Below are 26447 nucleotides of genomic sequence, written 5' to 3'. Positions count from 1 at the left end.
TTCACTCTTACACCGCTGCTGGGAATCATCCATTACTATTAAAGTGCTGTATTAATACTGACACTGCAGGCTAAGTCTTTCCTGTGGTTGTTCCGCTATTACAGCTACACAACATTTAAATATTGTAGTTATAACATTGGGCTTCAGAATGCTTAGAAGTGCTTATCATAGAAGAAATCATAAAAATCAAGCACAAACTTACTTCACCACCTCCATAGGAGGCAAAGTTTGTAAAACTTAACTGTGGATGTGGTGAGGGGTGTATTTATAGGCATTTTGAGGTTTGGGAAACTTTGCCCCTCCTGGTAGGATTGTATATCCCATACGTCACTAGCTCATGGACTCTTGCCAATTACATGAAAGAAAATATAATTTATCATTTTAGATTCAACAAAGAAAATGATTTTCCCAACTGAAATAAGTCTTAAAAACAAATTTAGCAAGATTTATATAGTCATTATTGGGTAGTAAACATACAAAAAGCATAAAACCAGAACACACCAACTTACTTTTTGCCCACAGCTTAACTGCTCGAAGGGTCAATCTGAAGGTTTCTTTGTTTGGTACTAAATGAAGAATTTCATCTGTAACTCTGCAACCTACAAACATTGCAGACAAGGTTACACAATGCAGTTACACCACAGCATATTTTATTTTTTTCAAACAGCAGTTTTAGGATTAAAATACCTAGCAGAGGACTTTATACATTTTCCTTACCATTTAAGCTTCTTATACATCTGATGTCTAAACTCCTCAAACGGGAATCATCCCGTAGATCCAAATTATCTGGAATACATTGCAACGGTAATCTAGCAAACACCAAATCGATCTAAGGGAAAACAGGAAATATACAGGATTCTCGCAAACAGTTTGAGAAAAAACAGAATTTATGTTTACCTGATAAATTTCTTTCTCCAACGGTGTGTCCGGTCCACGGCGTCATCCTTACTTGTGGGATATTCTCTTCCCCAACAGGAAATGGCAAAGAGCCCAGCAAAGCTGGTCACATGATCCCTCCTAGGCTCCGCCTACCCCAGTCATTCGACCGACGTTAAGGAGGAATATTTGCATAGGAGAAACCATATGGTACCGTGGTGACTGTAGTTAAAGAAAATAAAATATCAGACCTGATTAAAAAAACCAGGGCGGGCCGTGGACCGGACACACCGTTGGAGAAAGAAATTTATCAGGTAAACATAAATTCTGTTTTCTCCAACATAGGTGTGTCCGGTCCACGGCGTCATCCTTACTTGTGGGAACCAATACCAAAGCTTTAGGACACGGATGAAGGGAGGGAGCAAATCAGGTCACCTAAATGGAAGGCACCACGGCTTGCAAAACCTTTCTCCCAAAAATAGCCTCAGAAGAAGCAAAAGTATCAAACTTGTAAAATTTGGTAAAAGTGTGCAGTGAAGACCAAGTCGCTGCCCTACATATCTGATCAACAGAAGCCTCGTTCTTGAAGGCCCATGTGGAAGCCACAGCCCTAGTGGAATGAGCTGTGATTCTTTCGGGAGGCTGCCGTCCGGCAGTCTCGTAAGCCAATCTGATGATGCTTTTAATCCAAAAAGAGAGAGAGGTAGAAGTTGCTTTTTGACCTCTCCTTTTACCTGAATAAACAACAAACAAGGAAGATGTTTGTCTAAAATCCTTTGTAGCATCTAAATAGAATTTTAGAGCGCGAACAACATCCAAATTGTGCAACAAACGTTCCTTCTTTGAAACTGGTTTTGGACACAGAGAAGGTACGATAATCTCCTGGTTAATGTTTTTGTTAGAAACAACTTTTGGAAGAAAACCAGGTTTAGTACGTAAAACCACCTTATCTGCATGGAACACCAGATAAGGAGGAGAACACTGCAGAGCAGATAATTCTGAGACTCTTCTAGCAGAAGAAATCGCAACTAAAAACAAAACTTTCCAAGATAATAACTTAATATCAACGGAATGTAAGGGTTCAAACGGAACCCCCTGAAGAACTGAAAGAACTAAATTGAGACTCCAAGGAGGAGTCAAAGGTTTGTAAACAGGCTTGATTCTAACCAGAGCCTGAACAAAGGCTTGAACATCTGGCACAGCTGCCAGCTTTTTGTGAAGTAATACCGACAAGGCAGAAATCTGTCCCTTCAGGGAACTTGCAGATAATCCTTTTTCCAATCCTTCTTGAAGGAAGGATAGAATCCTAGGAATCTTAACCTTGTCCCAAGGGAATCCTTTAGATTCACACCAACAGATATATTTTTTCCAAATTTTGTGGTAAATCTTTCTAGTCACAGGCTTTCTGGCCTGAACAAGAGTATCGATAACAGAATCTGAGAATCCTCGCTTCGATAAAATCAAGCGTTCAATCTCCAAGCAGTCAGCTGGAGTGAAACCAGATTCGGATGTTCGAACGGACCCTGAACAAGAAGGTCTCGTCTCAAAGGTAGCTTCCAAGGTGGAGCCGATGACATATTCACCAGATCTGCATACCAAGTCCTGCGTGGCCACGCAGGAGCTATCAAGATCACCGACGCCCTCTCCTGCTTGATCCTGGCTATCAGCCTGGGGATGAGAGGAAATGGCGGGAACACATAAGCTAGTTTGAAGGTCCAAGGTGCTACTAGTGCATCCACTAGAGCCGCCTTGGGATCCCTGGATCTGGCCCCGTAGCAAGGAACTTTGAAGTTCTGACGAGAGGCCATCAGATCCATGTCTGGAATGCCCCACAGGTGAGTGACTTGGGCAAAGATTTCCGGATGGAGTTCCCACTCCCCCGGATGCAATGTCTGCCGACTCAGAAAATCCGCTTCCCAATTTTCCACTCCTGGGATGTGGATAGCAGACAGGTGGCAGGAGTGAGACTCCGCCCAAAGAATAATTTTGGTTACTTCTTCCATCGCTAGGGAACTCCTTGTTCCCCCCTGATGGTTGATGTACGCAACAGTCGTCATGTTGTCTGATTGAAACCGTATGAACCTGGCCCTCGCAAGCTGGGGCCAGGCCTGGAGAGCATTGAATATCGCTCTCAGTTCCAGAATATTTATCGGTAGAAGAGATTCTTCCCGAGACCAAAGACCCTGAGCTTTCAGGGATCCCCAGACCGCGCCCCAGCCTATCAGACTGGCGTCGGTCGTGACAATGACCCACTCTGGTCTGTGGAACATCATCCCTTGAGACAGATTGTCCAGGGACAGCCACCAACGGAGTGAGTCTCTGGTCCTCTGATTTACTTGTATCTTCGGAGACAAGTCTGTATAGTCCCCATTCCACTGACTGAGCATGCACAGTTGTAATGGTCTTAGATGAATGCGCGCAAAAGGAACTATGTCCATCGCCGCCACCATCAACCCGATCACTTCCATGCACTGAGCTATGGAAGGAAGAGGAACGGAATGAAGTATCCGACAAGAGTCCAGAAGCTTTGTTTTTCTGGCCTCTGTTAGAAAGATCCTCATTTCTAAGGAGTCTATAATTGTTCCCAAGAAGGGAACCCTTGTTGACGGGGATAGAGAACTCTTTTCCACGTTCACTTTCCAGCCGTGAGATCTGAGAAAGGCCAGGACAATGTCCGTGTGAGCCTTTGCTTGAGGAAGGGACGACGCTTGAATCAGAATGTCGTCCAGGTAAGGTACTACTGCAATGCCCCTTGGTCTTAGCACCGCTAGAAGGGACCCTAGTACCTTTGTGAAAATCCTTGGAGCAGTGGCTAATCCGAAAGGAAGCGCCACGAACTGGTAATGTTTGTCCAGGAATGCAAACCTTAGGAACCGATGATGTTCCTTGTGGATAGGAATATGTAGATACGCATCCTTTAAATCCACCGTGGTCATGAATTGACCTTCCTGGATGGAAGGAAGGATAGTTCGAATGGTTTCCATCTTGAACGATGGGACCTTGAGAAATTTGTTTAAGATCTTGAGATCTAGGATTGGTCTGAACGTTCCCTCTTTTTTGGGAACTATGAACAGATTGGAGTAGAACCCCATCCCTTGTTCTCTTAATGGAACAGGATGAATCACTCCCATTTTTAACAGGTCTTCTACACAATGTAAGAACGCCTGTCTTTTTATGTGGTCTGAAGACAACTGCGACCTGTGGAACCTCCCCCTTGGGGGAAGTCCCTTGAATTCCAGAAGATAACCCTGGGAGACTATTTCTAGCGCCCAAGGATCCAGAACATCTCTTGCCCAAGCCTGAGCGAAGAGAGAGAGTCTGCCCCCCACCAGATCCGGTCCCGGATCGGGGGCCAATATTTCATGCTGTCTTGGTAGCAGTGGCAGGTTTCTTGGCCTGCTTTCCCTTGTTCCAGCCTTGCATTGGTCTCCAAGCTGGCTTGGCCTGAGAAGTATTACCCTCTTGCTTAGAGGACGTAGCACCTTGGGCTGGTCCGTTTTTACGAAAGGGACGAAAATTAGGTCTATTTTTTGCCTTGAAAGGCCGATCCTGAGGAAGGGCGTGGCCCTTACCCCCAGTGATATCAGAGATAATCTCTTTCAAGTCAGGACCAAACAACGTTTTCCCCTTGAAAGGAATGTTTAGTAGCTTGTTCTTGGAAGACGCATCAGCCGACCAAGATTTCAACCAAAGCGCTCTGCGCGCCACAATAGCAAACCCAGAGTTCTTAGCCGCTAACTTAGCCAATTGCAAAGAGGCGTCTAGAGTGAAAGAATTAGCCAATTTGAGAGCATTGATTCTGTCCATAATCTCCTCATAAGGAGGAGAGTCACTATCGAGCACCTTAAGCAGTTCATCAAACCAGAAATATGCGGCAGTAGTGACAGGGACAATGCATGAAATGGGTTGTAGAAGGTAACCCTGCTGAACAAACATCTTTTTAAGCAAACCTTCTAATTTTTTATCCATAGGATCTTTGAAAGCACAACTATCCTCTATGGGAATAGTGGTGCGTTTGTTTAAAGTAGAAACCGCTCCCTCGACCTTGGGGACTGACTGCCATAAGTCCTTTCTGGGGTCGACCATAGGAAACAATTTTTTAAATATGGGGGGAGGGACGAAAGGAATACCGGGCCTTTCCCATTCTTTATTAACAATGTCCGCCACCCGCTTGGGTATAGGAAAAGCTTCTGGGAGCCCCGGCACCTCTAGGAACTTGTCCATTTTACATAGTTTCTCTGGGATGACTAAATTTTCACAATCATCCAGAGTGGATAATACCTCCTTAAGCAAAATGCGGAGATGTTCCAATTTAAATTTAAATGTAATCACATCAGATTCAGCCTGCTGAGAAATGTTCCCTAAATCAGTAATTTCTCCCTCAGACAAAACCTCCCTGGCCCCCTCAGATTGGGTTAGGGGCCCTTCAGAGATATTAATATCAGCGTCGTCATGCTCTTCAGTAACTAAAACAGAGCAGCCACGCTTACGCTGACAAGGGTTCATTTTGGCTAAAATGTTTTTGACAGAATTATCCATTACAGCCGTTAATTGTTGCATAGTAAGGAGTATTGGCGCGCTAGATGTACTAGGGGCCTCCTGAGTGGGCAAGACTCGTGTAGACGAAGGAGGGAATGATGCAGTACCATGCTTACTCCCCTCACTTGAGGAATCATCTTGGGCATCATTGTCATTATCACATAAATCACATTTATTTAAATGAATAGGAATTCTGGCTTCCCCACATTCAGAACACAGTCTATCTGGTAGTTCAGACATGTTAAACAGGCATAAACTTGATCAGAAAGTACAAAAAACGTTTTAAAATAAAACCGTTACTGTCACTTTAAATTTTAAACTGAACACACTTTATTACTGCAATTGCGAAAAAACATGAAGGAATTGTTCAAAATTCACCAAATTTTCACCACAGCGTCTTAAAGCCTTGAAAATATTGCACACCAATTTTGGAAGCTTTAACCCTTAAAATAACGGAACCGGAGCCGTTTTAAGCTTTAAACCCCTTTACAGTCCCTGGTATCTGCTTTGCTGAGACCCAACCAAACCCAAAGGGGAATACGATACCAAATGACGCCTTCAGAAGTCTTTTATAAGTATCAGAGCTCCTCTCACATGCGACTGCATGCCATGCCTCTCAAAAACAAGTGCGCAACACCGGCGCGAAAATGAGACTCTGCCTATGCTTTGGGAAAGCCCCTAAAGAATAAGGTGTCTAAAACAGTGCCTGCCGATATTATTATATCAAAATACCCAGATAAAATGATTCCTCAAGGCTAAATATGTGTTAATAATCAATCGATTTAGCCCAGAAAAAGTCTACAGTTTAAATAAGCCCTTGTGAAGCCCTTATTTACAATCGTAATAAACATGGCTTACCGGATCCCATAGGGAAAATGACAGCTTCCAGCATTACATCGTCTTGTTAGAATGTGTCATACCTCAAGCAGCAAGGGACTGCAAACTGTTCCCCCAACTGAAGTTAATTGCTCTCAACAGTCCTGTGTGGAACAGCCATGGATTTTAGTTACGGTTGCTAAAATCATTTTCCTCATACAAACAGAATTCTTCATCTCTTTTCTGTTTCTGAGTAAATAGTACGTACCAGCACTATTTAAAAATAACAAACTCTTGATTGAATAATGAAAAACTACAGTTAAACACTAAAAAACTCTAAGCCATCTCCGTGGAGATGTTGCCTGTACAACGGCAAAGAGAATGACTGGGGTAGGCGGAGCCTAGGAGGGATCATGTGACCAGCTTTGCTGGGCTCTTTGCCATTTCCTGTTGGGGAAGAGAATATCCCACAAGTAAGGATGACGCCGTGGACCGGACACACCTATGTTGGAGAAACTTAAATTATTCTTACCTGATAATTTTCTTTTCTTCTGACGGGAAGAGTCCACAGCTACATTAATTACTTTTGGGAATTCAGAACCTGGCCACCAGTAGGAGGAAAAGACACCCGAGTCAAATGCTTAAAATACCTCCCCCCATGTAAGCATAACTTAAGTTTTTTTGTTTGTTTTTTTTAAACAGGGCATCACAGCCTGACAATACCCATAAACAAATCCTTAGATTTCACTGAGCACAACGCCCCCAAGGAGCAAAGTCCCGCAGGCTCCCAAATCACACAAACTTTCCCCAAGGAAAACCCCCCACCTACCCCAGAAGGGGGGGAACGGAGTACCCAAAAAGAGATCCAAAGGGCCGTCATAAAGGGGTAAGAAACCCCAAAGACAAAGCAAAACTAAGGTTGTTACAGGACAACCACCCAGGGAAAAGAACTCTATAAAGGCCATGTCCCAAGAAACACTCCCAACCTATATGAGAGCGATCGAGGAACAACAAAATCCATCCACAGATCCCCTGACACAACATCATAAAACTTATTTTTGCACCAAGGAAGCCACGAGCTCCCCACTGAACCCTAGTTTAGCAGACACTCCCTAAAACTAGCCACATTTAGGTAGGAAAAAACATGGAGCTCATCGTCAGGATAGAAAAACCAACTGCCCCAGCGGAAAAGAGAGGGCTCTCTGTGAAACAGAGCTACAACTGATCGAACTCGTGAGTTCCAGCTCCCGTGCAGCAAAGCTGACCCCAAGTCAACAAGGGTAACTCCACACCCCAGAAGAGATCAGCAGCAATGCAACCAATAGAGGAAAGAGCACCCAAACCCCCCACCAGGGAGAATAGCAGGGACAACAAAAAAGAACACGGTCAGACCCAAGAGAGTAGACAGATCGCCGACCTCTCCGCCAAGAAACGGACCCAATCCAAAAAAGGTCTGGCAACATCCGCCACAAGATAGAGTGGAGGTCCAAGAGGAAACCACTCATTGGATAACCACTCTGACCAATTACTAGCAGTTGGCAAGCTACCACAAATCTATGATTTAAATATAAAGCTTACAAGCACACATTACAAGTGCAAGTAGCTGCAGCTGTTTTCAAACTGCAAACCATCAGGCTACTACAGCCAGTTCTACATGCTCTGGTTACGAAACCCATACACAGTTTCCGACTCTAAGAAGGAACAATCCCAAAAGGGAAGATATGGCACAGAGCTACCACGATACCCTAGTACCAGAGTAAGACCCCCTGACATCCCACACGCAAGAGGGGAAGAAAGGAATCCTCCAACCACAAGATAATGACCCACAGGGTCCCCATGTAAACTGTATACTTCCAGATCCTGCCCAAAAGGACAAAAGCCAAGGAGGCCACTTCCCCAGCCGTAGGCAAGGCGAAGAGACCAAAGAAAACGGTGAAACAATACCATTGAGTAATAACCCAACAGTCATTAACAGCTCAGATGAGACAACAATCTCGAACCCACCTTAAATGCCAAAGTTGCCACTGGCGACAACCGAAGATCCACCTGAAAGGCAGCAAACTAACCTTCAGGCAGAAACTAAATCTCACATGAGTTAAAAACCAACTCTCCGAAAAAAACAAGCAGACGTTTTAAACCCTAAAGTTTGAAACTGAACCGCCCAGGACCAAGTGCAACGACCCGGATCCCAAAACCTCAGACGAGACATGGCCATAAGCCAGACCCCCGAAACCGGGGGACAGGCCATAGTTCCTGAGGAACCACCAAGCTGCCTCATACAGAGAAGGGCATTCTAGGTAGTGCCTACCACACCCCGATGTCCTTGAACATTGGACACTCGCAAGAGACTCAGATCAAGATCCTAGAAGACATCTAGCCAGGCCTCAGAGATGACAATCCGCACCCGTAGGTGGATATGAACCCTGGACCTTCTGCTTGCAACCCCAGAAACCAAGAGCTCCTAGAGGATCAAATGCCACACTCCAAGTCCAGGGACCCCGGAGTTTACCAGGGACAGGGCTCCCTATACATACCACAATAGCTGGATTCAACATTAGCGATATGGGTAACTAAGCTACCCACTAGGCTCTTAGTTGGGAGAAAGATCCTCACAGGATCAGCCTCCCGGAAATCCCTGCAACCCCACCATTCCCGCAGAGAAGCAAGTCAGAGGCGGTAGCCGAAAAAAAAAAAAAAAAAAAAAAAAAAAAAAAAGACATACCCAACCCCTGCACTCCATCTTATGAGAGAGTGTGCGATATACAGAAACATAATTTATGCTTACCTGATAAATTTATTTCTCTTGTGATGTATCGTGTCCACGGATTCATCCATACTTGTGGGATTTTCTCCTTCCTAACAGGAAGTGGCAAAGAGCACCCACAGCAGAGCTGTCTATATAGCTCCTCCCTTAGCTCCACCCCCCCAGTCATTCGACCGAAGGCTAGGAAGAAAAAGATGAAACTATAGGGTGCAGAGGTGACTGAAGTTTTTTTAAAATAAAAATATATTGCCTGTCTTAAATAAACAGGGCGGGCCGTGGACTCGATACATCACAAGATAAATAAATTTATCAGGTAAGCATAAAATATGTTTTCTCTTGTAAGATTTATCGAGTCCACGGATTCATCCATACTTGTGGGATACCAATACCAAAGCTCTAGGACACGGATGAAGGGAGGGACAAGACAGGTACCTTAAACGGAAGGCACCACTGCTTGTAGAACCTCTCTACCAAAAATAGCCTCCGAAGAAGCAAAAGTATCGAATTTGTAAAATTTGGAAAAAGTATGAAGCGAAGACCAAGTCGCTGCTTTACAAATCTGTTCAACAGAAGCCTCATTTTTAAAAGCCCATGTGGAAGCCACTGTTCTAGTAGAATGAGCAGTAATTCTTTCAGGAGGCTGCTGGCCAGCAGTCTCATAAGCCAAACGGATGATGCTTTTCAGCCAAAAGGAAAGAGGTAGCCGTAGCCTTTTGACCTCTCCATTTACCAGAATAAACAACAAACAATGAAGATGTTTGACGGAAATCTTTAGTTGCTTGTAAGTAGAACTTTAAAGCACGAAGCAGATCAAGATTGTGTAACAGACGTTCCTTCTTTGATGAAGGATTAGGACACAGTGAAGGAACAACAATCTCCTGATTGATATTCCTATTAGAAACAACCTTAGGAAGAAACCCAGGTTTGGTACGCAAAACCACCTTATCTGCATGGAATCAAGGTAAGGTGAATCACACTGCAAAGCAGATAACAAACTCTTCGAGCCGAAGAGATAGCTACTAAAAACAAAACTTTCTAAGATAGAAGCTTAATATCTATGGAATGCATAGGTTCAAACGGAACCCCTTGAAGAACTTTAAGAACTAAGTTTAGGCTCCATGGCGGAGCAACAGGTATAAATACAGGCTTGATCCTGACCAAGGCCTGACTAAACACTTGAACATCTGGGACATCTGCCAAAAGAATAGACAAAGCAGATATTTGTCCTTTTAATGAACTAGCTTATAATATCTTCTCCAATCCTTCTTGGAGAAAAGGACAATATTCTAGGAATCCTAATCTTACTCCATGAGTAACCCTTGGATTCACACCAATAAAAATATTTGCACCAAATCTTATGATAGATCTTCCTGGTGACAGGCTTTCTAGCTTGAATCAGGGTATCAATGATCGACTCAGAGAAACCACTCTGATAGAATCAGGCGTTCAATCTCCAAGCAGTCGGATGCAGAGAAATTAGATTTGGATGCGTGAATGGACCTTGGATTAGAAGGTCCTGCCTCATTGGCAGAGTCCACGGTAGAACAGATGACATGTCCACTAGGTCTGCATACCAAGTCCTGCGTGGCCACGCAGGCGCCATCAGAATCACTGAAGCTATCTCCTGCTTGATTCTGGCAACCAGATGTGGGAGGAGAGGAAACGGTGGAAATACATAGGCCAGATTGAAGGACCAGGGCACTGCTAGAGCATCTATCAGTACCGCCTGGGGATCCCGGGACCTGGACCCGTAACGAGGAAGATTGGCATTCTGACGGGACGCCATCAGATTCAATTCTGGTGTGCCCCATAGCTGAGTCAGCTGGGCAAATACCTCCGGATGGAGCTCCCACTCCCCCGGATGAAAAGTCTGACGACTTAGGAAATCCGCCTCCCAGTTCTCTACCCCTGGGATATGGATTGCTGAGAGATGGCAAGAGTGATCCTCCGCCTATCGGATTATTTTGGTTACCTCCATCATTGCTAGAGAACTCCATGTTCCTCCTTGATGATTGATATAAGCTACAGTCGTGATGTTGTCCGACTGAAATCTGATGAATTTGGCCGCAGCTAGCTCAGTTCTAGAATGTTTAATCGGGAGTAGAGATTCCTCCCGAGAGCATAAGCCCTGTGCTTTCAGGGAGTTCCAGACAGCACCCCAGCCTAGCAGGCTGGCATCTGTTGTTACTATGAGCCACTCTGGCCTGCGGAAACACATTCCCTGAGACAGGTGGTCCTGAGACAACCACCAGAGAAGAGAATCTCTGGTCTCCTGGTCCAGTTGCAGTTGAGATAAATCTGCATAATCCCCATTCCACTGTTTGAGCATGCATAGTTGCAGCGGTCTGAGGTGTAGGCGGGCAAAAGAAACTATGTCCATTGCCGCTCCCATGAGTCAGATTACCTCCATACATTGAGCCACTGATGGCTGAGGAATGGAATGAAGAACTCGGCAAGTGGTTAAGAGTTTTGATTTTTTGACCTCCGTCAGAAATATTTTCATTTCTACCGAGTTTATCAGTCCCTAGGAAGGAAACTCTTGTGAGAGGGGAGAGAGAACTCTTATGTTCACCTTCCACCCATGAGATCTCCGAAAAGTGAGACTTGGCTAGCTGGAAAGTCGATGCCTGAATCAAGATGTCTAGATAGGGCGCCACTACTATGCCCCGCAGTCTTAGAACCGCCAAAAGGGACCCTAGCACCTTTGTGAAAATTCTGGGAGCTGTGGCCAACCCGAAGGGAAGGGGCACGAACTGGTAATGCCTGTCCAGAAAGGCGAATCTGAGGAATTGATGATGATCTCTGAATAGGGATGTGTAGATACGCATCCTTTAAGTCCACGGTAGTCATATATTGACCCTCCTGGATCAACGGTAGAATAGTCTCCATCTTGAATGATGGTACTCTGAGGAATTTGTTTAGAATTTTGAGATCCAAGATTGGTCTGAATGTTCCCTCTTTTTTGGGAACCACAAAACAGGTTTGAGTAAAACCCTAGCCCTTGTTCCGCTTTTGGAACTGGGCGAATCACTCCCATGGAATGTAGGTCTTCTACACAGGGTAAGAACGCCTCTCTCTTTGTCTGGAGGGGAGTCTTTGAAGTCCAGAAGATAATCCTGGGTAACAATTTCTAAAACCCAGGAATCTTGAACATCTCTTGCCCAAGCCTGGGCGAAGAGAGTCTGCCCCCTACTAGATCCGGTCCCGGATCGGGGGCTACCCTTTCATGCCGTCTTAGAGGCAGCAGCAGGCTTCTTAGCCTGTTTACCCTTGTTCCAAGCCTGGTTAGGTCTCCAGACTGACTTGGATTGGGCAAAATTCCCCTCTTGCTTTGCAGCAGGGGAAGCTGAAGCGGGACCACCCTTGAAGTTCCGAAAGGAACGAAAATTATTTTGTTTGGTCCTCATTTTATTTGTTCTATCCTGAGGGAGGGCGTGGCCTTTCCCTCCAGTGATGTCTGACAATCTCTTTCAGTTCAGGCCCGAATAGGGTCTTTCCTTTGAAAGTGATGTTCAAAAGTTTAGATTTTGATGACAAATCAGCAGACCAGGACTTAAGCCATAACGCCCTGCGTGCTAAAATGGCAAAACATGAATTCTTTGCCGCTAATTTAGCCAGTTGGAAAGTGGCATCTGTAATGAAAGAATTAGCCAACCTAAGGGCCTTAAATTCTATCCATAATATCCTCTAATGGAGTCTCCATCTGAAGAGCCTCTTCTAGAGCCTCGAACCAGAAAGCAGCTGCAGTAGTTACAGGAACAATGCACGCAATAGGTTGGAGAAGAAAACCTTGATGAACAAAAATTTTCTTCAGGAGACCCTCTAATTTTTTATCCATAGGATCTTTGAAAGCACAACTGTCCTCAATAGGTATAGTTGTACGCTTAGCCAGAGTAGAAATAGCTCCCTCCACCTTAGGAACTGTCTGCCACGAGTCACGCATGGTGTCAGATATGGGAAACATTTTCTTAACAGGAGGGGGAGCGAACGGAAAACCTGGTCTATCCCACTCCTTAGTAATAATATTCACAATCCTCTTAGGGACTGGAAAAACATCAGTGTAAACAGGAACCTCTAAGTATTTGTCCATTTTACACAATTTCTCTGGGACCACTATAGGGTCACAATCATCTAGAGTCGCTAATACCTCCCTGAGCAATAAGCGGAGGTGTTCAAGCTTAAATTTAAAGGCCGTCATATCAGAATCTGTCTGAGGAAGCGTCTTTCCTGAATCAGAAATTTCTCCCTCAGATAACAAATCCCTCACCCCTACATCAGAGCATTGTGAGGGTATATCGGATACGGCTACTAAAGCGTCAGAAGGCTCAGTAGTTGTTCTTAACCCAGAGCTGTCATGCTTTCCTTGTAAACTAGGCAGTTTGGATAAAACCTCTGTGAGGGTTGTATTCATAACTGTGGCCATGTCTTGTAAAGTAAATATATTTGACGCACTAGAGGTACAAGGCGTCACTTGTGCAGGCGTTACTGGTTGTGACACTTGGGGAGAACTAGATGTTAAACCCTCATTTCCACCTGTCTGAGAATCATCTATTGCAATATTTTTAAGTGCTAAAATATGCTCTTTATAATTTATAGACATATCAGTGCAAGTGGGACAGATTCTAAGAGGGGGTTCCACAATGGCTTCTAAACACATTGAACACGGATTTTCCTTGGTATCAGACATGTTAAACAGGCTAGTAATGTAACAAGCAAGCTTGGAAAACACTTTAATCAAAGCAAATAACACTTAGAAAAAAACGGTACTGTGCCTTTAAGAGAAAAAAAGCTGCACAAACTCTGCAAAACAGTGTAAAAAAGCAGTAAACTCAACAAAATTTTTACAGTAGCATCATAAAGCCTTAGTAACGTTGCACAACTATGCAAATAAACAATTAACCCCTTAATGTAAAAACCGGATTGACAAAACGTCAAAACCGGTAAAAAAAGGTCAGCACCCTGCCACAGCTCTGCTGTGGCGCCTACCTGCCCTTTAGGAACTATTTGTGGGGAAAAAAACTTCTTTACAGCCCTCAAACACAGTAGGAACCTCTGGAGAAGCAGCTGGATGTCTGAGGAAAAGAAACTGCGCAACTGAGGCGCGAAAATAGGCCCCTCCCACCTCACTTGATGTAATGGGGCTTAAGGGAAACAGAATATTTCTTAAACTAGCCATGTGGGTTAAAAACCCTTTAAACAAGCCACAATGACCCCTTAAAGTCCCTCAAAAAACATTCTATTTGCAATAAAACCAAAACGTTTTTTCCTATCAGTGTCACCAGTAACTAATGAGCCCTTTATGCAAGCTGGGATTCCTATAAATTTCTGAATACAGCTTACCCTTCCCTCATGGGGATATTGCCAGCCTTTTCTAGAAATAACAGTGTCTAGAAAAAAAAAAATAGACTGAACATACCTTAATGCAATTAGACTGCAAACCGTTCCCCCAACTGTAGTTTTCCTGTACTCTTCAGCCCTTGTGAGAACAGCAGTGGATCTTAGTTACAAAGTGCCAAGATTATTATCCTCCTTGCAGAAATCTTCATCCCTTTTCTGCCAGAGAGTAAATAGTACACACCGGTACCATTTAAAATAAACTTTTGCTTGAGAAAATAAAAACTAACATTTTTATCACCACACTCACTTTACCCTTCCTAGCAGTTAAGCAGGCAAAGAGAATGACTGGCGGGGCGGAGCTAAGGGAGGAGCTATATAGACAGCTCTGCTGTAGGTGCTCTCTTTGCCACTTCCTGTTAGGAAGGAGAATATCCCACAAGTATGGATGAATCTGTGGACTCGATACATCTTACAAGAGAAAGGGGAGACACTGACATACCCGGACTCAGCTGACCAGACCACTCAAGAGGGGAAAAAACAGTGTCAGCAACCTTAAGGGGCACCTGTGACTTGGCCACAAGGAAACAGACACCCGGAAAATACAAAGATTGAATCCAAACTGGTCCCCCAACTGTCCAGTGGTCATCCGAACCTCCAAACCCCTTGGGAATGGAGAACTTTGGTTCCGAGGCCAAACCTCCAGAACCCACGACGAATCATAGACAGATCCCCACATAAGAAACGGCAGAGGACCTACACAATCCCTCCAATACTCCGTTCAAGGACGAGAAGCAAGTTGACATATAAAAAATGAAAACACCCCCTCAAGTAATAGATAAACATAAAACGAACACTCCAACAAAGATAAAGACTCGACACCCAACAGGATAAACAGCACCACGTGACATGAACCCTAAGGAACAACAGCTAGTGCCCGACCAGTACAAGGAACACCTGAAACTGTACAAGGCCCAAAAAAAATTGAAGCCCCAGAGGGATGGAAAACAAACTATAATCATAACTAAGTTCTGATATAGAAAACACGCAGCTTCAAAGGAAGTGCGCACGAAACCAAAAATTCGTAAGTATCAGTTACAGAGAAGGAATGTTCCCAAACTGGAAAATTAAAGCAGACATGAGCTTCCTAAAGCAAATAAAATATATCCTAACAGAATTAAATAAAATGAAGGCAGCACCCAAGGGTGGACGCCCAAGAAAAACAGCACATCTAGCGGACGAGCCGAATAGAGGCCCAAGCCCAGAACTGGAACAGATACTTAAAGAAAAACAGACGATAGAGATTGCTTCATCGCCACACGTCTAATCCAGTTTGCTGTCTGGCACAGAAGACAGAGGATCCCTCGGCCCAGTAGGGCTGGAATACTCCAGCCCCGCCAAAACATGCCTTAACAAAACACGAAGACGTGCCAGTCTAACTAAAGGAAAAATGTCCCCCCTGCCGGGTCAATGGGTAACCCCAGCCCCGAGGGTGGGGCCTCTGAAGCCTCAGAGGCCATCGCTTCCCCAGAAGGTCTAACTAATCCTGGCAATACCACGCCCGACAAACCCCTGTTAACAGAACACGGACAGTATCTTAAATACTTCACTAGGGATATATAAAATGTGCCAGCGCCATATAGATATGGCCAAGTTGAACCGTGCTGTAACCTCTGGAGGAAACAAGCCGCCTTCCGGAGAAGGAGTAACGGCCATAGGAACATCTGCTTGCATAGCAAAAGAAGGTTCTGGGGCACGCGCCTCCAGGGACATGGGATCCTCAGGGGCGGATGGCTCAACGCACTCTAAATTCCCTGATTCGGGGATGAGAGTACTCTAGAATGGCAATCAGAACATAATGGATGGACATGGATAACCTTGGCCATTTCGTACGCTTCTCAAGACGTGTACTCCAAATCAGAGCTATCCTTCCCCCCCCCCCCCAAAAAAAAAAAAACCCAGAATCCTGCAATTATGGACAAACGCTAACGGCACCTTACACCTCCAATGGCTGGGGCACTCACCACCTCCTGTGAACCAGACAATTAACAAACAGACTCTCTCCGTCACCACTCGGTCAATGTGCGGAAATGGAATACAACTTGACCACAGCCGGTCACGCGGTGCATCATGTAAGCCAAAATAAAAAAAAATGTGCCAGTCCCTAGGACTGCGTAAAATGATGAAGTAGGCAGTTATGTCCGAAAAGCCATGAGCCCATGTATCACTACAGAATAGCAGACAAAAATCACATAAACATGATTGCAGTCCCCCACGTTCAATAAACCCCTAACGATATATTAACCCTTGATTGCATAAGATAAAGAAGTCCCACTGGGACCCTGACTTTGTTTCATTTTATTTCAATATGTGAATGTAATGTTAAACAATCTTACCGGAATCTACGCCATGGAACAGGAACACGGCCCTTCAAGTGTGACAAATAGTAGCTTCGCTTCTGACATGGACTTGAGTGAATAAAGACAGGCAGCGAAACTCGTCAATGCCGACTGCCCAGGAGCTGTTAATATGAGTCGGGATGGTTTTGCGGAATGACTCTCCCTGCATCTCCGGACTATAACTTTCAGCCATGCTCTCACTGAGAGGCTGACAGGATTACTTAAAACTCCAGTCCCATTTCAAAGAGTACTACCCTACATAAGAGACTATCTTTCAATCTTCTGATACTTCTCTGCCAACCTCCTGAGACGAAAGGCAAAGAATGATTGGGGGATGAGGGAAGTGGGGGAGATATTTAAGCCTTTGGCTGGGGTGTATTTGCCTCCGCCTGGTGGCCAGGTTCTGAATTATCAAAAGTAATAAATGCAGCTGTGGACTCTTCCCGTTTAAGAAGAAAATTATAATGCATAAATCACTAAAGTCGTACAAAAGGTTTTGGGAAGAAAAAAAAAAGAAAAAACAAATTGTTATTTTGTCACTTAATCTCAAAGTACTAATATTGAGAATAGTCTGCTACCTCCTAAATGAGTGGTTTCATAAAAAAAAATTCAACACAGCTACTGCATCATAAACTGATCCCAATATGTAAAATACATTTATTAAAACTAACACACACAAGATGCAATTTTTTATTTTTAGAAAAACTCACCTCAATGTTCAAGAATTCAAATTTTATAACTGGTACAAAGGCATCCTCCACTACCTGAAAAAATAAAATTATGCACGTTTACACATGCAAAAGTGATATAAAACGTGCTTAACATAAAAGCAATGAAATATTTCTAATACAAAGGGTTTTTTTTTTTAAATTAGGGTTCAACTGCTCCAGTCCCTTTACATATGAAAACAAGCGTCTGCATGTTTGCTCTGATCTGAATAAGTGGTGTGGTATGAAAAGCTGAAGTGGCCTTGAGTAATGCAGAACAAAAATTCTAGTACAATTTTTCATTTCAACATCTGATTACGTAGCTAACCCCCCCCTCAAAAAAAATAAATAAGATAATTAAACATTCCCTTTGTTGTTTGCAGTTACCCTTTTTATTTGAAGTGATGTTAAAGTGAAGGTAAAGTAAAACGTACTGTATCAAAGAAATCAATATCTCATTGCAAAATAATAGCACTTTAATTCATCATTATTTATGTACCTCAATCTAACTTTAGATATCTTTGATTATTATCCTCGATCCGGCTTGCAGTAAATCAACCCGTTATTTCTTTTTTTTTTTTCTAGACAACGATCACGTTGTTTGAATAGCCAATTGTTTCTCTGGCCGTTAATTGACGTCAGCAAGGTTTAGTTAAGTATGCGCATGCGTAGCCTTTTGTAGTTCTTTGCGGCCAAGCTAGCGCGTCCCCGTTTCGCGCATGCGCACCAAGTAATTTCTTTTGGCAAGAACACAGAGCGCATCTCAACATGAAAGCAACGAGCAACCGCGATTAACGCATGCGCATAGATCCTTTTCAAAAGATTATGCGCATGCGCAGTTACTCCATGCTCGATGTGCACGAGCTTACTAGACACGTATAGAGCGGGTGGGACCGCTCTATACATCAGTGTCAGAAAACAGGAAATGGAGGATGGGCGGAGATTCTGTAGGTAACGGCATGAAAAATAAAGATAAAATATACCGAAATAATTAAATTTTGAAAAAAAAACCTAGCGACTGGATTTAACTGAGTATAAGGTAGATAAAAACAATTGCTACTTAACAAAACTTTACCTTCACTTTAAATCCTAGACAGACACATATTTACACACACACACATACATTACGCCGGATAGTTAGCACGCTATTGGCTAAAATCACCTCAGTGATAAAATAGCATTCTGCCGTGGGCTGCCTGAGGCATTCAGCGCGTCAAACACTGCAGATAAATACAGGAGTATTTTATACTTCATGACTGAAAGTCCCCTTTATTTGTTGCACAGGTAAATCCTAGCATTTCACAAACGCAAAGATTTACTATCACTTAAAGCATACTGTTGCTTTGGACTAGCTTTACATCCAAAGCACTCCAGCCACCAAAAGAAATCTTTGTTAAAAGACCTTTATTTTCATTAGTTGGGTCCAAAAGTTTACAGGAACAACATGTCGAACCTACAATAGGCTCTTAGTCATGACTAAGAGCATATTGTAGGTTTGAAACGTTGTTCCTGTAAACTTTTGGACCCAACTAATGAAAATAAAGGTCTTTTAACAAAGATTTCTTTTGGTGGCTGGAGTGCTTTGGATGTATGACTTTGGATTAAAAAGATTTGGCAAATCTTACTCCATGCCCCACAAACAGGTGTGCTGTTCTTTTTTCTTGTTTGCTTTGGACTAGCTTGGCAGTTACATGGTGAACACACAGAAAATAACACACTTGCAAACTGTTTACACTAAAGTAAGCTATCAAAAATGGGGGGGAGGGAGTACAAGCAGCAATATGAGTAATTAAATATATCAAAAAGTGTGGGTCTCTCTCTCTCATAAGCAAAACTATAAATTGTTACAAACACACTCCCAGATGGGCTATATACATTGATTATCTACAAAACATTTATGTAAAGAAAAATCTAGTGTACAATGTCCCTTTAACAAAAAACTAAAGTATTTCAAATAATTTTCTAATCAACTATACAAGTTTAATAAAAGATATTGCGATTAACTTTAAAAAAATATTATATATCATGGCCATAGAATTATTTTTTTTTAAGTGCAGAACAGATGATCAGTAGATAGCCAACATACCCTCACATTTTTAATCCCATCTTGAAGCTTCAGTTTCTCAGAAAAAGACTGAAAAAAGTCTGAGCGTTCAACATGTCGAGGAGCAACACACAGTGCATCAATGTCAGCACCTTTAGAAAGAAAGGATGATTAATATCAAAATATAGAGAGACACAAATGTAGAGACAACATTTAAAAAGCAAACCTTTAGTATGTACCCCAAGTCGATAAGAGCCAAAGGTGAAAATCTTGCCACCAGCTGCAGTTATAACTGTAGGTGGAATGTTCTGTTAAAAACATAAAAAAATGGTTTAGACCACATCATTTTGTTTCTCAATTCGCTCTCAGCTGCACATTATCCAAAAGCATATAAAAATTACATTAAAATGTTCAGTCAACCCAACCACCAATTTTTGAAGAAAAGTAACTAAGACTTAACATGAAAATGTAGCAGGTTATTTCTTATCCACACACAAAAAGAACCCTTTGCTTTTGTGGCTTGTCGTTTTTGCAACACATGTCCATCTTTCAGATCCAGAATGGCTTTTTACTTTGCAACAAGGTCTTTATACAACCTCCAAAAATGAAAAATAAAGTGGTTCCATTGTAGATAAAGCTGAAACATTACACTTCACTGTAAAGAAGCTGACAAAATTCCACATTTTAAGAGCAGATTCTATTGTATACTATTCAGGGGCTCTATATAAACCTAATTTAAATTTTTTGAGACTGATGAAGAAGCACACAAGGCACCAATATTTGAGAATTACCAGTTGACTTGAGCATATGCACAAATACGTGGTTCTGCCTGTCAAGGAGAAACAGGTCATATACATCAGAGATGTTCTAGAATTCCAAATGTGCACGACGGCCATGCTCTACCCAACAGCCAGCTAATTTTACTGACCACCCAGCAAAAATGTAAGCCAACATTGAACTAAAATAAATTCAATATTTTTTGTACAAGTCATTAAATTAATTTGTATTAAAAATGTACAATTTATTTGTGCCCTGGATAGCTTAACATTTAGGGACAACATTTTTTTTTTTTTTTAAATATTGTGAAGTATTTGTATTACACTGCTCCACCCAGCCGGCAACATTTTTGTTGAAAACACTAAGCAGTTTTTTTGTATTTCATTAAAAAAAGTATTGGAAAAATTTTTTTAAAACTATTCTACGGCTAGCGTCCAATAACATTTTGCACAGCAAATCCCTCTGCCGATTTGATCAGCAGCAGTTTCCATTTGCAGAATGGTACTTTGTGCGTTTAACCCATGGCTTTGCAGCGACGCAAGTGATAAAATTACATGCTCCAATTCATTAAGAGCATGTCAATTTATCATTATAATAGCTCTTAAAGTGATGGTCTAGAGTTTAAAAAACGCAAGGTTTTACCATCACTAAAAATGTGTGTTTCCACCTCTTAGCCCATAGCCGTGCCAGCCTACAGCATAATGCTCAAGAGCAAGGATGGCTATTGGCTAAGAGGTGGAAACGTCACCTCCATGAAAAACCTGAGCTGTGATCGGGTGGCCAGAGGCACTTAGGTTAGCACTGAAGCCGCAGCAAATTATAAAAAAAAAAAAAAAAAAAAGTACCTATTCGTCAGTTTTTTTAAACTTATGAACGAAGTTCACCTTTATTTTTAGTGATGGTAAATCAAAATCATAGCATTTTTTAATTGCTAGAATTTACCATCACTTTAAGGTAATTCCTTGCAACCATTTAAGCAAATCTTTTAGTTATTAAACAAATTGTACTAACCTTGCATTCACCAAGTTCAGCAATCCACTCTTTTACTAGACTATTCAATTTCCCTAGGACCACAATCCTGAAATTAGCATAGATTAATTGGTTAAATAGCTTAAACAGAAGATATAAACAGAAAACGTAGCAGTTACACATGTAATTTGTCAATTGGTCCAAAACATTAGTAAAATAGCTGGGTATAAGTGGAAAAAGTTAACTAATTAAAAACTTAGGCCTTCCAATGTCAAAAGCTACAGAATTTTTTGATTGGATATCTCCGTCCAGGAAGGGAAAAAAAATATAATCACTAAACAGTCAGTTTATTGTTTGTTTTAAGTTGTTCATATGAGGAAACAACCTGTCGCTGGGAAGTTTGAACTTTCAGTGCATTTGGTGAATTAGAGGCACAATGATTGATTAGTGCAGCAGCGTAGCAACATTTCAGGGCTCCACAAACCCAGGGAGCTATCAGCTCCTAGAACTTTATCCCTGTCTCCAAAACTTTGTGCGTTGGCTGTATACAAATGCCACTGTCTGGCTCCAAAACTTTAACAAAATGTGTCAAACCCTGTTTAGAGACATGACTGCTATTTGTCTTGATGCAAAACAAAACTCCCTTTTTACCCAAATTTTTAGCTTGGCACAGTAGATGTGTCAGTTTTGCTTTCAAATAGGAGATATACGAAGTTCACTGAATTCCAATTATGTCAGGAAAGCGTGCTATAGGCATAAGTTTACAGTATCGGCTCAGAATATTTTTGCGCAAGTAGTAGCAATTCCACTTTTACAATTAACAGAATTCGAAGTGTTATAAACATTTCACACAAAAAAATATCCAGAACATTTAAAGGGACATGAAACTCAATTTTTCTTTCATTATTTAGGTAGAACAAATTTAAACAACTTTCCAGTTTATTTCTATTATCAAATTTGTAGGGCAGCAACGATTATTTTCATAATCGATTAATCGGCCGATTAATTTTTCGATTAATCGACTAATCTGATTAAAAACATTTGTTCCTATATTTAAAATAAAATTCACATACTGAGTGTTACAAATATAAAGTCCAAACTAAAACTTAACATTAACACAACTGTTGTCCAATTTTTAAAAAGCAGAACATTTTTATAATTAAGCAAAACAAAATCATGAACTGTTTTAAAAGAGGTAGAACTAGTAAGAGGTAGATTATCACTGTTTATAACATTCTGTTTTTCACACTTTGAGAAACTTTGCATTGAAATGCACAAATATCAACATGACCACATGCTGCTGGCTGAGGCTGGCAGATGGTGTTGAGGTGCTTGAGATGCATAAGTAGGGTTTTGCCAATTTCACCAAGGTGGGATATTTATCTTTGTTGGCCCCACCAATGCAAAATGTTTTCCTCCTTGGCAAGGGGCTTCTCAATAAAGTAAGCCTGGACTTTATTCTAACATAAAAATATCTTAAAATTCTATATGCAATGGTAAATAACCAGCTATAAGGTTGGGGGGAAAAAAAATATCTAATCCATGCTTAAACTAAGACATACTTAGAGGTTGAATTTAGTACATATTACAATTAATTAAAAATATAAAAAAAATAAAAATCAAAAGCTCTAATGACTATATCAATAACAGGACAAAGCCTTACACATTCATCTATATAGAACATATAATCAGCGATACCAAGCAATCCGCTAATAATTGTGCAAAGAGATAATAGTGCACATCAATTCAAATAATTCCCATCAATCTAGGTTAGGTGTAAATAACAAGCTTGGCACTATATTATGCAAGGCATAGTCCCAAATCACCTGATTTAATATAAACAATCCAAACAATGACTCATATTACCAGTATTTCTGGGTAGCACATAAGAGTAGTTATAAAGGTATACTGTCCTGAAAAAGTGAAAAGTATACGTCAGTAGACGTCCTTTAGGCTAAGGGCATAATAAAACATAATACCATGTGCAGGAGCTCAGTGGAGTGAAGCAGCTGGTGCTGTGCACAGACCAACTAATCGATTATGAGATTTGTTGACAACTATTTTCATAATCTATTATTATCAATTATATCGATTAGTTATAGCTTTACAAATTTGTTTCATCCTTATATCATTTGTTGAAGGAGCAGCAATGCACTACTGGTTTTTAACTGAACACATGGGTAAGCCAATGTGTGAGTGTGTAGAAAGTGTATTTTTTGTAAATTTTTCATCATATTTTATAAAAAAAAAAATTATAGTAAATTATAAGATATGACGAAAATAACGGTATCTTTAGAAAGTCCATTTAATAACGAGAAAAACGGTATATAATGTGTGTGGATACAGTAAATGAGTAAGAGAAAAATTACAGCTAAACACAAACAGCAGAAATGCAAAAATAGCCCTGGTCCTTAACGGTAAGAAAATTGAAAAATGGTCTTGTCACCAAGGGGTTAAGCCTGTTAATGTTATAAACCACTATATGAAACCATTAGTAGATTTATAATATAGTACAGTATATGTAAGCTGGTTCAGGCAACCAGAATCATACTTTGAGCACAGAATTTGATTTCCAGCCTCTGGAGTGTGAAATAAGCACTAATTTTACAGCAAAGGCAAGTAAAAATAATGTATGCTAAATTTAATATTTAAATTAAAAAAAGTTAATAAACTGGAAGCACACTAACCTGTGACTTAGTTCTTCTTCGTCTTCAAATACCCCAAAAGGTTTCATTGCCTCCATCAATTTTTGAGAGAAGATATAATCAATTTCTTTGGGACCAACACAACTAATGGGAGAGGTAATGCCATAGTGCTTTGGAGGCTGAACCTGCAGCATAGCACTTCTGTGAAAAAGGAGAAACATTACATCACATTTAACCTGAATTAAATAATCAGGCAAACTAGAAAAAGGACACTAAATCATATATTTTTCTAAAGACACAACGCAGGACAATGCTTACCTATATAAGCAAGTGAAATGATTGCAAGAATATGCTTGCATTCTGCTATGGAACAATTATTTTGAGTAACATGCAATCCTAGCTTTTTAAACGTAATTTAGCTTTCTCCATTAGTATGCTACCACGAAAGGGTCACTGTTGTAAAAAGTTAGGCAACACTTCTCAGAAGATGTACAATATGGTCCAAAAGATAAAAATGGGGCTGCACTATTAACACCTTCTCTCCGTTGGGATGTTCCATGCCATCCTAACTGCACTGGGCTTCAGCGCCTATAGAATAGCATGGAATGTCCTAGCCATTTGGCTGTCCTGAAGCTATAGCTGGAGGGTGTGCCTAGTGTCATAGCCCCTCCCTTTCCCGATTCCATTATTGAAATCACACGATCGCATTAACGATCACGTGATTTCAATTTTTATTTGTTTACATCAGAACTTTGTTCAGATGACAAAGTTCCCGGCAGGAAAGTGTTAAGAACAGTGCCAGATAACACAAAATTTCACATTTATATACAAATATCCTTACCTTGCTGCTTAAAGTAATGGTAAACACTCCCCTTTTTAAAATCTGATCCAGAACGTTAGTGATATTTTAGATGAAGTTTCATTCATCAGTTGCAACAAAGAGGGACTATACCTTACTTTTTAACAGATATAAAATTCAAATACCCCATGCTCCCACCGCCCACTTAAAGTGTAATTTTTTCTGAGAGATAACCGTTTGAAATGTTCTCCAATCAGCGCTCTAGCTACAACAAAAGTGCCATATGGCAAGAGCGCTGATTGGTCGACAATTCAAACTTATCTCAGAAAAATTGACTTTTGAAGTGGGCGGTGGAGCTTCGGTTATTTGCATTTCATATCTATATTAATAAGTAACTTATAGTGCATCTTCGTTACAACTGACGAATTAAAGGGACAGTCAACACCAGAATTTTTGTTTAAAAAGAAAGATAATCCCTTTATTACCCATTCCCCAGTTTTGCATAACCAACAGTTATAATACACTGTTTACCTCTGATTACCTTGTATCTAAGCTTCTGCTGACTGCCCCCTTTTTTCAGTTTTTTGACAGACTTCACGTGCATGAGCTCAATGTTATCTATATGAAACATGAACTAATGCCTTCTAGTGGTCAAAATGCATTCAGATTAGAGGCAGTCTTCAAGGTCTAAGAAATTAGCAAATGAACCTCCTAGGTTTAGCTTTCAACTAAGAATACCAAGAGAACAAAGCAAAATTGGTGATAAACTTAAATTGGGAAGTTTTTTAAAAATGACATGCCCTATTTAAATCATTATCCAACAGAAAAAAACCCAGCAAACTCAGGCTTTATCAAACGGAGTGAGTTTAATAGAAGTCTCAAATCGTATTTACAAAAAATCCAACACAGTGATAGACAAAAATAGGTGAGGGGAGTAAAATGTTTAGTATAAAAGAGTAATAGTTACGCTGTGACCATTGGCTACCAGTCGGTCTTACGCGTTTCGGCTGGGAAACTTAGCCTTAATCATAGACCTATTTAAATCATGAAAGTTTTTTTGAACTTGACTGTCCCTTTAAAAACCATTAAAAATATTACTAACACTGCGGATCTGGTTTTATAAAGGGACATAGTTTACCATAACTTTAATGTTAAATTGATCTCAAGCTCCCATAACTTGTCAAGTCCTAATTTAATAGGCAATATCTAGGCCTATCAATAATACTTCATTTAAACTTTTCTCAAAATTAGGACGTTCCATGCCGTCCTTAACTGTGCTGGGCTTTAGCCCTGTTAGGACAGCATGGAACGTCCTAGACTTTTGGCTAGAATAACAAGAGATCAACTCCACACCTATGAAAAGGCGATCACAGGAAAGAACCAAGGTCTACCCTCAGCTCCCTGACAACACCATACGACTTATGGTGCTTAAAGGAAGCCACCAGCTCCTCAGCTTACCATAGTTAAGCAGACAACCTCTAAAAAAGTAGACAACATAGGAAGAAACCCATATTGAACTGAAGAATGTTGGAGCCCGTAGACAAGGTTAGAAACAAACTACATATCCCATCAGAAAAAAGGTCTCTCTTGTAAAAACACACAGCCACCTCTGAGCTCCAGCTGCAAGGCTGAGCCATCGTGGGAGATCAACCCACAGAGAATGTCGAAAATATCAACGGCAACTCTCTCCTGAGAAGAACATCCAGCCAGCATCATAAGAAATCAGTGGAGGGATGAAACCCTGTGAACAACCCAACGAAAGCAGGAGACCAAATTAG

The 26447-nt window shown here is 41.3% G+C and overlaps 1 protein-coding gene across 1 annotated transcript; it reads right to left on the bottom strand.

Annotated features, from left to right (window-relative positions):
* Positions 1-24071, bottom strand: LOC128643441 (poly(A) polymerase gamma; the record flags this gene model as incomplete). Its single annotated transcript, XM_053696300.1, is given in 7 exon segments — positions 1-599; positions 718-829; positions 17439-17492; positions 19522-19631; positions 19706-19787; positions 21268-21334; positions 23913-24071. Coding segments are annotated over 7 exon segments (796 nt in total), but the record flags the coding sequence as incomplete, so codon positions are not given.
* Between the last annotated feature and the right edge of the window lie 2376 nt (positions 24072-26447).

The sequence above is a fragment of the Bombina bombina genome, unplaced genomic scaffold (assembly GCF_027579735.1).
Source record: "Bombina bombina isolate aBomBom1 unplaced genomic scaffold, aBomBom1.pri scaffold_2221, whole genome shotgun sequence".
In the NCBI taxonomy this organism is placed as follows: Eukaryota; Metazoa; Chordata; class Amphibia; order Anura; family Bombinatoridae; genus Bombina; species Bombina bombina.
Note: the sequence above shows the minus strand (reverse complement) of the source record. Positions and strands in the feature narration are given on the sequence as shown.